The sequence below is a fragment of the Myxine glutinosa genome, chromosome 12 (genome assembly GCF_964187855.1).
Source record: "Myxine glutinosa chromosome 12, kmMyxGlut1.1, whole genome shotgun sequence".
Taxonomy (NCBI): domain Eukaryota; kingdom Metazoa; phylum Chordata; class Myxini; order Myxiniformes; family Myxinidae; genus Myxine; species Myxine glutinosa.
The window spans coordinates 32556612-32570511 of record NC_136272.1 but is presented as its reverse complement, the minus strand read 5'-3'; the positions used below and the strand labels follow the sequence as shown (position 1 = coordinate 32570511).

General features: G+C 43.0%; 1 protein-coding gene across 2 annotated transcripts; it reads left to right on the top strand.

Annotated features, from left to right (window-relative positions):
- Window positions 1-2404: 2404 nt before the first annotated feature.
- Window positions 2405-10045, top strand: LOC137437390 (uncharacterized). 2 transcript variants are annotated; one of them, XM_078766687.1, is made up of 4 exons: window positions 2405-2474; window positions 2624-3000; window positions 3100-3250; window positions 8684-10045. In XM_078766687.1, exons 2-4 carry the CDS (start codon window positions 2680-2682, stop codon window positions 9235-9237), a joined length of 1026 nt encoding a protein of 341 aa, XP_078622813.1. In that variant the 5' UTR covers window positions 2405-2474; window positions 2624-2679; the 3' UTR covers window positions 9238-10045. The 2 variants fall into 2 exon arrangements, with proteins under 2 accessions (XP_078622813.1, XP_067987807.2); XM_068131706.2 differs by having other exon boundaries at window positions 2414-3000.
- The last annotated feature ends 3855 nt before the right edge of the window (window positions 10046-13900 follow it).

Here is a 13900-nt window from a genome sequence, read left to right as displayed (position 1 = left end):
GTACAAGATCTGATTGAAGTTTTCATTTCAGCATTTCCACTAAAGGTGGCTGAATTATTGGCATCTGTCAGACTCGATAGGAATATCGGTTCGATCCATATCCTTGATCAACCAACGATCTGGGCCGGTGCTCCTGCCTCACACCTGGCTCGGTTTCACGCTGTTGAAACCAAAGCTTTTAGAATCATTGGAATCTACCGCGATGAAGCTAACTCCGAGGGCCTTTCACTCACTCACCGCAGGCAGGTTGGTGGTCTTTCCGTCTTCTACCGACTCCTCTCCGGCCTTGCTCCCCCAGCTCTGTCTGTGCTCTGTCCCCCAAATATTCCTACAGGTCGCACAAGATCTGCCAGCAACCCTCTTATGGTTAAACTGCCAAAATCTAGACTCTCTGCTCACCTTCACTCCTTCATTCCTCTTTACTCCCGCCTCTGGATCAAACTCCCTCACTCTCTTCAATCCCACTCCTCCATCCAGGTCTTCAAAAACAGCTGTTCACCACCATCTCTTATCTTCCCCCATCCAAAACCTTGATCTTTTCTACCCCCGTTAATTCGCCCCAGATCCAATTTTTTTGAAATCCCAACTTCTTTCTTTCCTGGAAGTCCAAGCAGTGTCTCTGTGTTTTATACCTTTCCCACTCCCCCTCCTCCTCCCCCACCCACCTTCTCATGCCTCCTCCCCCCCAAGCCCTCCCCCTCCCACAGATCTTCCATTTTCTCTGTTATCTGTTGTTGTGTTTGTGTGCTTCCCTCTCTCTCCCCATCTTGCCTCCCGCTCCCTTTATTGTATGTTTTATGTGTCCGTTTATTTTTTTTTGTGATTGATGTTAGCTCTTACACGAGCCTCGATCTTGTATACAAAAAAAAAAAATGCAACCAAACGGATCAACCCCTGTATCGTGTCAGTGTCTCTGTCCATCACTGAAGCTCATTCCTTCACGGAGTGTGAAAGACCGTGTTTTTACTGTAATTACCCCGCGCGAGAAGCGAAAAGCGGGGTGAAGCAGTTGGGTCACTTGGTCTGTCTGTATACAGACGTCAGTCTATGATGGAGGAATAACTTCGTTTCAATTCAATTTAATATTTTGAACACCTATTGGAACGTGAACCTGCAGTTTAGCAGTACTTTGGCTCTGAATTTGGCAAATTATATGGAATCTCCCGAGTGTGTGCACAGAGGAGTGAGATAATATTTTTTGTACTTCGTCTGTCTCTTTGGAAGTCAAATAAAATTTAAAATCGTTAAAAACAGGACATTTACTGTTTTTAAGAACGTCATAAAGAACACAAACAACAGGCATGAAGAACTAATTCAACATGTTAAATAAAGTGGTGTAAAAGACGGTGCATCAACGGCGGTATACTTGTGAATTTTTTTTCCTACAGCCTTTAAAACCTTTATTTTATTTCAATTTAATGATATACTTGAACACGAGAACACAAATCGCCTTGTTGGCACTTCCAAAAACTTTCATTTTAGCAGTACTTGGACAAAATATTACACCATTACACGGCATCTCGACCAATCACATTTTCCGCTAACGCTCTCGGCGTTGGAGAATACCCAGAATCATATACCCCATTTGACATATTCAACTGAAACTTGGTACTTGGACTCAGATGCTGAGGATGGTGAGGGTTTAAATCATCTTAATAGGAGATACCCTTCTCTAACACTAATAAACAGGTAGTGCAGCGGATACAGCGTTGTTGCATTTCCTTCACTAATGTCGGTTTGATTCCCATGGTTGTTCAGAAACTTGAGAGTGAGAGGTGACGATATGGGCACCACCAGCACCAGGGACGGTGAAAGGGCAAGGGGGGGGAATTTATTTGGGGGCAAAAAAGAAATTGGAATCATGGAGAAAGATTGAACGTAGACTCACTGTGAGAAATTCAAACGCACGGACCGAACATCGAACTCAGGAGAATTAGGATCGTTCTCTTTCAACAGCAAACTCGTATTAGGATGTTAAAGAGCCCAAGGTGTCCTTCGCGAAGAGTAGGCGAGCTATCACCGGCATCATGAGCAAATTCCACATTCCTGCCCTGGTTACTTAGTCGAGTGTCAGGAAAGGTTCGTGAAAGAAAGACTTGGGCAAAGTCTGGCCAGCTGGTTCGTGAAAGACTCGGGCAAAAAAAAATACAAAACAACGTGGGAATAATTGGGCCTGTTAAAGAGGAAGATTAAGAAACGACTTGGTGAAGTTGAATGTTCTGGTCAACAGGAAGCGGACGAACACGGCGTGTCCGGCAAAGCCGAGAATGAACGCTTTTAGATCGAATTTCGCGCAAAAATAGAGCAGCGAGGAGGCGTGGCTTTACGGTTTCTAACTTGGGGCGGGGCGTGGACTGAGGGTCCGGACTTGGCACGGGGCGGGGCTTTACGGTTTCTAACTTGGAGCGGGGCGGGGCGTGGCCTGAGGGTCCGGACTTGGAACGGCGCCCGGAGCCGGAGGCGCTGATATTGAGGTGTGTTAACACGTCAGGGAAGAGCCTGTATTTAGACACGACGGTCGTGGCAGTTTGTCTATTCAGCAAAATCTCAGCAAACGTCGTTGTATTGTCTGTCCTTTACCTTTACCGTGCGACGTGGTTAAACTGCCAAAATATGACGACAGGTCGTGAACCGTGGACGACCAAGACGTTACGTGATCCAGGCGGCGGGGTTTCCGCGATGACGGCGCCGCTCCACAAGCTGCTGAGGCAAGCAGAGGCGATCCAAGCACGCCAGATCAGCCTGACGGACAAACAGCGTAATCTTGAGACGTCCGTCCGTCGAGCGCGCGGACAGGTCATCGACCTGAGGCGAACGTCGCGCGCAGCCTCGCAGAGCGTCTCCTGTCTCGCGCACGCCTTGCGCGCCGCCTCGTGGCGCCTGAACACCACGCGGACCCGCTTACGTCACAGGCGCGCGCGACTCGAACCGCTGTTGCGGAACGTATCGTGGGCGCGCACTCAGTTCTGCGTCGTCGTCGACAGGCTTCCCTCTGTGGCGGTATGTGCAGGAGGACAATTCTGGTTGTTGTTTTTTGACGTCACACGGGTTGGTTATTGAAGGTTTTTATACAGAAGCGAGTGTCCGTTTTCCTCTCAGGGTGCCAAGTACAAAGGTTTTCATCTGTTGGAGAAAGGAAAGGGAACCTTTACCGTGCGACGAGTTCCACATAGCAAGAAGGTGCTGGGAACAGAAGACCCCAACGCTTCTTCAGCGGCGACTCATTGTGGGCCGACTTCAACACCATCGAGTGAGTGTGTGTGTGTGTGTGTGTGTGTGTGTGTGTGTGTGTGTGTGTGTGTGTGTGTGTGTGTGTGTGTGTGTGTCAGTATATGTGCCAGTGTATGTGTGTCAGTGTATGTGTGCCAGTGTATGTGTGTCAGTGTATATGTGCCAGTGTATGTGTATCAGTGTATGTGCCAGTGTATGTGTGTCAGTGTATGTGTGTCAGTGTATGTGTGTCAGTGTATGTGCCAGTATATGTGCCAGTATATGTGCCAGTGTATGTGTGCCAGTGTATGTGCCAGTATATGTGCCAGTGTATGTGTGCCAGTGTATGTGTGCCAGTGTATGTGCCAGTGTATGTGCCAGTGTATGTGTGTCAGTGTATGTGCCAGTGTATGTGCCAGTGTATGTGTATCAGTGTATGTGCCAGTGTATGTGCCAGTGTATGTGTGTCAGTGTATGTGCCAGTGTATGTGTGTCAGTGTATGTGCCAGTGTATGTGTCAGTGTATGTGTCAGTGTATGTGCCAGCGTATGTGTCAGTGTATGTGCCAGTGTATGTGTCAGTGTATGTGCCTGTGCCAGTGTATGTGAATGTGTGTAATTCTGTCATTGTGTGTCACTATGTGTGTGTATGTGTCACTGTGTGTGTGTGTGTGTGTGTGTGTGTGTGTGTGTGTGTGTGTGTATGTGTGTCACTGCATGTGTGTGTGTGTGTGTGTAACTGCGCGTGTGTGTGTGTGTCACTGCGCGTGTGTGTGTGTGTCACTGCGCGTGTGTGTGTGTGTCACTGCGTGTGTGTGTGTGTGTCACTGTGTGTGTGTGTGTGTATGTATGTGTGTGTGTGTGTGTGTGTATGTATGTGTGTGTGTGTCACTGTGTGTGTGTATGTATGTGTGTGTCACTGTGTGTGGAACGGTGCCCGGAGGACTTACGATTTTCTGCACTTTGTGATTGGCAAAAAAAAAAAAATTCCCTTCAAATTAGACCGTGGTTAATTGTCAATGGTTTTCAGAAAAAAAGCATTGCATTTGGTTCCCCTTTAAGGGACTTTTGAGTCTTCAGGGCCTTTTCAGTATATGGGGTCTTTTCGGTTTTTGGGGTCTTTTCATTCTTTGAGTTTTTTGGGTCTTTAAGGATCTTTGGGGTCTTTTGTGTCTTTGGGATATTTTGGGTATTTGGGGTATTTTGTTTCCCCTTGGTCTTTTTGGTCTTTGGGGTATTTTGGTCTTTTGGATATTTGAGGGTCTTTTGGATCTTCGGAGAATTTTGGGTCCATTCAGTCTTTTAGGTCTTTGCGGTATTTTAGGTCTTCAGGGTCATTTCGGTTTTTGGGGTCTTTTCATTCTTCTGGTGTTATGGATCTTTAAGGATATTTGGGGTCTTTTGTGTCTTTGGGGTACTTTTGGTATTCGGGGTCTTTTGTTTCCTCTGGGTCTTTTTGGTCTTTGGGGTATTTTGGGTCTTTTGGATCTTTGAGGATCTTCAGGGTATTGTATGTCTTTGGGGAATTTTGGGTCCATTCAGTCTTTTAAGTCTTTGGGGTCTTTTGGGTATTTTGCGTCCTTGGGGTCTTTTGGTTCCTGTGGGACCTTTGGATCCTCAGGGTATTTTGGGGTATTGAGGGTCGTTGGGGTCTTTTGGGTGCTCGGGGTCTTTTGGTTCCTCTGGGTCATTTAGATCCTCAGGATATTTTGGGGTATTTAAGGTCCTTGGGATCCTCAGGGTCTTTAGGTAAATGGTTTTATTCAACCGATCATAAACATTCAAACAGAGAAGACAGAAATGGCAGCAAAATAGTACATTGTAATATAATTAAATTGTGCACTAGTTAACATGCTGAAAGTTGACATTATGACAAAAGACAGACAAAGTCACAGATTTGATAACTATGAAGTACGATTTGATAACCTTTTGGGGTATTTAGGGTCCTTGGGGTCTTTTGGGGCTCGGGGTCTTTTGTGTCATCAGGTGGTTGTGGGGGTGGGGGAGGGAGGAGGGGGCTTTTGGGTCCTCTGGGTACTTTAGGATAAGTATTTGAGGTTACAATTGGTGGCGTCAGGTCAGTTGTCCAACCAATGGGTGAAGAGCGGACATACATGCATACATACATACATGCATACATACATACATACATCCACACACGTACATACATACAATGATACATACATACACAAGTACATACATACATGCATACATACATACATACATGCATACATGCATACATACATACATACATCCACACACGTACATACATACAATGATACATACATACACAAGTACATACATACATGCATACATACATACATACATACATACATGCAAACATACATACATACATACATCCACACACGTACATACATACAATGATACATACATACACAAGTACATACATACATGCATACATACATACATACATACATACATACATGCAAACATACATACATACATCCACACACGTACATACATACAATGATACATACATACACAAGTACATACATACATACAAACATACATACATACATACATACATACATACATACATACATACATGCATGCATACATACTGTACATAATCACAAACACTTGCTCCATTATATATAGATAATCTGTTCGGAGTCCTTTGAGCCGTGTAGTTTTGGTTCTCTTCTCGACCCAATTATAGACTGCTGGATCGGTGTTTCGCTTGCAGGGCATTCCATGGACGTGTGCGCATCCCTCGGATGGACAGTAGGCCGGGTGACTCGTCTGCTGGCATTAGCTGGTGGGCATTAAAGATCCCACGTTGTCTTCTGTGAAGAGTACACAAGTTATCCCCGGCACCCTTGACAAATGACATATTCCTACTCAAATCAATTTCATTTGGAGGTCAGGCCTGCCAGTTCGTGAAAGACTTTCCCTAGCCGAATCCACAAGAAAGCGGTCATAATTTACAGTGCATTCAGAAAGTATTCAGCCCCCTTCACTTTTTTCACATTTTGTTATGTTGCAGCCTTATGCTGAAATCGTTTAAATTCATTTTTTCCCTCATCAATATACACTCAATACCCCATAATGAGAAAGAGAAAACAGGATTTTAGAAAGTTTTGCAAATTTATTAAAAAGAAAAAACCGAAATATCACATTGACATAAGTATTCAGACCCTTTGCTATGACACTTGAAATTTAGCTCAGGTGCCTCCCATTTATCTTGATCATCTTTGAGATGTTTCTACACCTTGATTGGAGTCCACCTGTGGTAAATTCAATTGATTGGACATGATTTTGAAAGGCACACACCTGTCTATATAAGGTCTCACAGCTGACGATGCATATCAGAGCAAAAACCAAGCCATGAGGTCGAAGGAACTGCCTGCAGAGCTCAGAAACAGGATTGTGTCGAGGCACAGATCTGGGGAAGCCTACAAAAAAATATCTTCTGCATTGAACGTTCCGAAAAGCACAGTGGCCTCCATAATTCTTAAATGGAAGATGTTTGGAACAACCAGGACTCTTCCTAGAGCTGGCCGCCCGGACCAACTGAGCAATCGGGGGAGAAGGGTCTTGGTAATAGAGGTGACCAAGAACCCGATGGTCACTCTGGCAGAGCTCCAGAGATCCTGTGTGGAGATGGGAGAAACTTCCAGAAGGACAACCATCACTGCAACACTCCACCGATCTGGGCTTTATGGCAGAGTGGCCAGACGGAAACCAAACAGTTCAATGTTGGTTTCATCAGACCACAGAATCTTGTTTCTCACAGTCTGAGAGTCCTTCAGGTGCTTTTTTGCAAACTCCAGGCGGCCTTTCATGTGTCTTTCACTGAGGAGAGGCTTCCGCTAAGAATTATGGAGGCCACTGTGCTCTTGGGAACCTTCAATGCAGCAGAGCTTTTTTTGTAGGCTTCCCCAGATCTGTGCCTCGACACAATCCTGTCTCTGAGCTCTGCAGGCAGTTCCTTCGACCTCATGGCTTGGTTTTTGCTCTGATATGCATCGTCAGCTGTGAGACCTTGTATAGACAGGTGTGTGCCTTTCCAAATCATGTCCAATCAATTGAATTTACCACAGGTGGACTCCAATGAAGGTGTAGAAACATCTCAAAGATGATCAAGAGAAATGGGAGGCACCTGAGCTAAATTTCAAGTGTCATAGCAAAGGGTATGAATACTTATGTCAATGTGATATTTCAGTTTTTTCTTTTTAATAAATCTGCAAAACTTTCTAAAATCCTGTTTTCTCTTTCTCATTATGGGGTATTGAGTGTAGATTGATGAGGGAAAAAATGAATTTAAACGATTTCAGCATAAGGCTGCAACTTAACAAAATGTGAAAAAAGTGAAGGGGTCTGAATACTTTCTCAATGCACTGTATGTCGTGGTAATTGTTTGGATTCCCTCCTGGAGTTTGAAGAGGTTTGGTTATTACTTGGCAAAAAATTTTTTTTGTTTTGCAAGTATGTTGCTCACTCCGGTTTTGTGTGTGTGTGTGTGTGTGTGTGTGTGTGTGTGTGTGTGTTTGTTTGTGTGTGTTTGTCTGTCCTCTCACTTATACTTGCCTACAGGACACGATTTTAAACCGATCTTCACGAAACTTCACCAAATGGTAGAGTTCGTGGTCCGACAAAATCCTATATAATTTTGGGGTCAAAAGGTCAAAAGGTCAACAGAGGCCAAAGGTCAACCACTTTTTTCAAATTTCTAAAATCCTTAATTTTCATCCGATTGACTTGAAATTTGAATAGGATATACATATCGGTACACTGAATTCAACCACCAACTATTTTTTGAGATCAGCATCGGCCAAAAGGTCAACATAGGCCAAAGGTCAACCACTTTTTTCAAATCTCTAAAATCCTCAATTTTCATTAGATTTGACTTGAAATTTGAATAGGATATACATATCGGCACACTGAATTCAACCACCAACTATTTTTGAGATCAGCATCGGCCAAGAGGTCAACGTAAGCCAAAGGTCAACCACTTTTTTTTGAATTTCTAAAATCCTCAATTTTCATCCAATTGATTTGAAATTTGAAGAGGCAAACTGAACATATCGGCGAACTGAATTCAACCACCAACTTTTGATGAGATCAACATGGGCCAAAAGGTCAACATAGGCCAAAGGTCAACAAAAATTTCGAATTTCTAAAATCCTCAATTTTCATCCGATTCACTTGAAATTTGAATGGGATTTACATATCAGTTAACTGAATTCAACCAACAACCATTTTTAAGATCAGCATAGGCCAAAAGGTCAAAATAGGCAAAAGGTCAACCACTTTTTCAAATTTCTAAATGCCTCAATTTTGATCCGTTTGACTTGAAATTTGAATTGGATTTTCATGTCAGCTAACTGAATTCAACCACCAATTATATAAGAGGTCAAAAGGATGCTCTACTGAGTGCCAATTCTGCTTTGTTCTCTTTTGCCAAGTGTCGCTCTTTGAGTGATTTTTCATTTGTTTGTTTCTTGTTTCAGAGAATGCAAGTGCCTTGGGAGGAACTTCAAATGCAACAAACCTCTTAAAACAACAAACTGCAGAAAACTTGATCAATGATAGAATCTGCCAAGAAGTTTTAAATGTTGGTTCAAGTGTGCAAAGATCTATCTCATCAACGAACCAAAACAATGTGAGGTGTTCTTCGGTTAGCGATCCAGACATAAATCCCGTTATTAAAAAATATGCAATCATAACACCAACTTTGCCAGAAAGCTTGAGAAAGAGAATACCTTTGTTGGAACAATGCGAGAAAGAAAATGATAAGTCCATGACTTTACAAAACAGTCTTCAGAAGGAATTTCTAATGATAAAGGAGAAGAGTATTAGCTTCAAAGGAGACAAAGGTAGCAAAGAATTTGTGAGTAAGGGTCGGAGGGAGATACCGACATTGGGTTTTCATCCACGTCCTACGGATATCCGAGCAATGGACCGGAGCATGCAGAAAACGAAACCGATGACACAAAGTTCTCAAGAAGAAAAGCACAAAAGTTTACCTCCTGATTTTAAGCTTCACATTGATGAAGATTTGTAAAGTTTAAATCATAATTGCTTCTGGCTTTTTTAAAATCTTGAATATATTTTATTTGTCTAATTTGAGGACAAATGCAAAGGAAATCACCATTTTAGACAGTTTACAGTTATGATCAGGAGTGTCTCGAGATCATTACATATTCAAAATGGTGGAATTTTGACTCTTTGAGCACACCCCCACTCACTTGTATTCTTAATGTTTCGTTCACCAAAACGTACTACTCTTTCTTCCACATATTGTCATTCTCTTAAAAAATTATCCTCTTTCCTCCCTGATCTTCCTTTTCTATTTTTCTTCCTAATCTACCACACACCTTTCCTACTTTGCAAATGTAACATGTTTTTGTTTAGGATTTTAGAATGTGTTGAACATCGAATATCTTCGAAACATGTTTACACAAGCAGCAACGACATCTTATAGTACAAGTACAGCTGACACTAATAAAATACATCGTTTTAAAGGTAATTTTACTGCGCATCTAACAGTATCACTCTGAAATGTGAAAAAATTGTTTGGAGAAAAAATGTTACCTCTTCGTTAACTTTACTAAATATACACCTCCAAATATACACTCAATATACATCCTATAGTTTAAAACAAGCATTGTTGACCCGTAAAACCTATATAGTTGCTTAGAGAATGCGTTACAATTGGCTGACAACAAAACAGATTTCGAATATCTCATTTAATCAAGAGGGTGCCATGAGCGTGAGACATCGTGGGTGGATCCGCGGGTAATCCTGGCAACCATTCTTTTTTTCGATTTTCAAATGGTTTCTGGTCACTATTAAAGAAATATTCAATTGCATGTGAGATATATTTCATTTCTTACAATATTATCGATATCGCCAACCTCTTAACGATGTCTTCTCCATTCTAAAATTACGTGCAGGTACGGTACCTAACGTTTGGGGTGTATGGGTTGGGGTTTGGAGTGGGTGGGGTGGGTGTTTGTCCAAACGTTATGGAGTGAGAGCCTAGAAGGGACTGGAGGTGTTTCCAGAGCCGTTATATAACGATCTTTTTGTTTACATATTAAAACGAGCTAAAGGACTTTTTGGACATTTGTGGGTGAGCTTGGCAAAATAAGATGGCAAAATAAGAAAAAGAGGCTTGCCTGGGCCATGAAGCACCGCCAGTGGACTACTGAAGACTGGAAGAAGGTCTTATGGACCGATGAATCCAAATGTGAAATCTTTGGTTCATCACGCAGGGTTTTTGTACGCCGTCGAGTAGGCGAAAGGATGGTTCCTCAGTGTGTGACACCAACTGTCAAACATGGAGGAGGAAGCGTGATGGCCTGGGGCTCTTTTGCTGGATCCAGAGTCGGCGACTTGCACAGAGTGACTGGCACCCTGAACTAAAAGGGCTACCACAGCATTTTGCAGCGCCATGCAATACCCTCTGGTATACACCCAGTTGGTCAGCGGTTCATCCTACAGCAAGATAATGACCCTAAACACACCTCCAGCCTATGTCAAAACTACCTTCGAAGAAAAGAACAAGACGGTAGGCTTCAAATCATGGAATGGCCAGCACAGTCTCCAGACTTAAACCCCATTGACCTGATTTGGGATGAACTGGACAGAAGGGTGAAAGCAAAGCAACCTACAAGTGCAACACATATGTGGGAACCTCTGCAACAGTGTTGGGAAGAACTTCTCGAACAATATTTGATTTCCATTGTAGAAAGAATGCCACGAGTGTGTTCGCCGGTTTTATCTGCAAAAGGTGGCTACTTTGCTGAGTCAAAAATTTCAATTAAATTTTGTTAAACAAAATGATTCTATGATTTCTTTTTTATCTCCAATTGTTTATTTGTTCTATGCTTAATTTCAGAGTACATTGAGACATTAAACTGCGTAAATTTCAATAAAAACTGGAAAAATTGAGGTGTAGTTGCAGATGACACATGTTATATCTAAGGGGTAAGAGTCCTGTTTTGCTTGTTTTAGATCTGGCAACATGGAGCGTATGACGTCAGTAGAGCAGTTACAAGATGGTGGCTCCCTTAGAAGCATGCACCAGGGAGGAGCAACGTTCTGGCATCCATTTCTTGGGAAGTGAGGGCGTGAATGCCAGTGAAATCCATCGCAGAATGAAGATGCAATATGGTGACGCCTTTTTATCGCTGCAGCAGGTGTACAACTGGGACAGGAAGTTTAAAAGTGAAGTGTCCAGTGTGGCAGACGCTGCTCACTCGGGCCGGCCTCAAACAGCCGACACACCAGAAATGGTTGCAGGAGTTAAGCACGTGCTAAGGGAAAACCGTCGCATCACGCTGGATGAAGTGGTCCCCAAATTGAAAATTAGCCATGTGTTACGTGTTACCTCCCCAAACTCCGGTTATGGTGCCCCTCAGAGTCTCGAGCGGGAACACGGCAGAAAGATTTGTTATTTTAAAGTGTTCTAATAAACCATGGTAAAACCACACCCATGCAATTGTAGAACAAAACAAGTAATTTTATTATAGTCTGGGAGCCGTGGGGTCGAATCTGGCTTTGTCGGATAAAGTTTGTTCTCTGCTGTTTCTAGTTCAATACGATTCAGGAGGGTGCCTGGTAATATCCCTTGGGCAACTCAAGATATTAACCCCTTCATGCCCTATGCACCCAAATCATGAAAAAATGGGAACTTCCCATAATTTAATGGTGAATACTCACATCAAATGCATCAAATTTGCTGTCTCTGATATTTATTTACACAGCACTTAATGTACAATCAAATATGATTCAAATTTGAAACAATTAACCCTTTTCTAGCTGTTCCAAATCAGTGAATTTCCACAATTCTGAGTACACGCTTTAGAAATCGACATTTTGTAGACCAGAGTAAATGAGAGAAATCTACAGAATAATGTCACAGTGACTATGAGGAATTTTGAACCCTTATTAACCCTTATCTACCAACCCACAATAAACATGTATCAAATCACGTTTATGTACTACAGGGTGGCCCAAAAACGTGTCCCTGTCCAAAATTTGAAACGAACAAGGACAAGTTCTGAAACCTACTGACAGATTGTATTGTGCTGTTTCATGTCCTACAATACATGGTAGAATTATAAACACTGGCATTCTGATAATGGCCTAGTTCAGGCTACTTGGGTCTTGAGCATCCTATCCTGAAACATGCACAAAACATTATGCAAGCTAAGCCTTTAACCTGACAACTGCATCTCTTGGTTTACAAAGGGGTTCACTTTTGCAGCCGCATCTGATCATTTCCAAAATGTAGTCTGGGGCAAGTTTGGCATTTTCTGGTAGATTGGTTGGGCTCAGTGACCTGTTGATTGTGTCTTTCTTCCATCCAAATTCTTCTGGGTTCAGAGCTGGTGGAGGATTTACATTGAGGGTTCGCCACAAAATTGCCTGAAAGTGGGCCCTCTTCACATTTTCAATAAATGCTTCTCTCGTTGGTGGAAGAGCAGCCAGGTTTGGTGCAGACGTATGACATTTTCCATTCTTTTTCTCCCATACAAGCAGCCTTGTGTGTGACATGTCCTTGCTGTTCTCTATGCCGTAACAGGCTGAGATGAAGCCACTGGCTTGATTAATGACTTGTTGGAGCGTTGCATCCACATTGCCTATGGCCGATAATTCATATCCACCTTTAAGGGCTTTGATTACAGAGCCTTTTCCAATGCCAAAGTAACATGCTACAGTGTCACATCCTGATATGGCATGGGCAGGTAAAAGGTTCTTTACAATTTCTTGATGCTGAGCCAGTGTTGACTTGATGTCCACTATTGCCCTTTCCTTGCTTGGGGATTCCATGGCCAGTGGCACTTCCAGTCTTGCCAATTGGTAATGATGAAGTAGCAATACGAACACATCCGTGTCATCACAAACCACAGAGACTTGATGGGCTTCTCCAGCACACTCCAAGACTTGTTGGACAATGATGATATCGGCTTCTTCATGATGAGTCTCTGGATCGTACCGGCTCCTTCTTTCTTCCTTCTAGATTTCGATGGGACAAGGGTCACACACAATTTGTGTTTCTCCGTGCTCCATAGATGGAAAAGCCTGTCCTGAGTCAGTTCATCACATAATATTCGGAGCTGTTTCTTGTTTTCAACAGATGACAAGACAACCTTCTGGGCTGGAAGCTTCATTGTCTGTAGCAGATGATGTTTCCTGATAACCCCCGTCTCCCTGCCATCCCTCGTGACGGACTTTATACTGTACTCATGGTACCTGTCAAAGATGAGGTAAACGTCACTGTCTGTCAGGTATGAAGTTATCCGCTTCTTGACATTCGCAATGAAATCGGCTACTGTGCCATCTGCTGGCCAATGTATGGTCCAAAGAAGGGCTGATCCATCTATGACAGTGACGTTTGCATCACCGGCATTCCTCCTGGAGACTTCAACCTGGAGCAACCTCTTGAGTGTGGACTTGGCTTTACAAATCCGCATTCCATCCTTCGTGAACATTGCGGTTGGGACAGGTGCAAGCTCATAGGAAAGGACATCCTGCACATCAATATCGCGGTCACTAGATAACAATGCGATGACCCTTGAGTAGATGGCATTCAGATCATAGACTTTGGAGTCACCAACTTGGACAGATTTGCTTGTTGCTGCCAAAGTCACAACTTTCTTGGGGATGGTATTGTAAAATCCCTCAGGCCAGGTCTTCTCAAAATCTTCTAACATTGC

Bases quoted from the DNA above. Each gene is read 5' to 3' on its own strand.
- LOC137437390 (XM_068131706.2), top strand. From the start codon at position 2,614: ATGACGACAGGTCGTGAACCGTGGACGACCAAGACGTTACGTGATCCA. The intron at 3,001-3,099 runs GTATGTGCAGGA...TTTTCCTCTCAG, and splicing joins ACAGGCTTCCCTCTGTGGCG to GGTGCCAAGTACAAAGGTTT. The intron at 3,251-8,683 runs GTGAGTGTGTGT...TTCTTGTTTCAG, and splicing joins GCCGACTTCAACACCATCGA to AGAATGCAAGTGCCTTGGGA.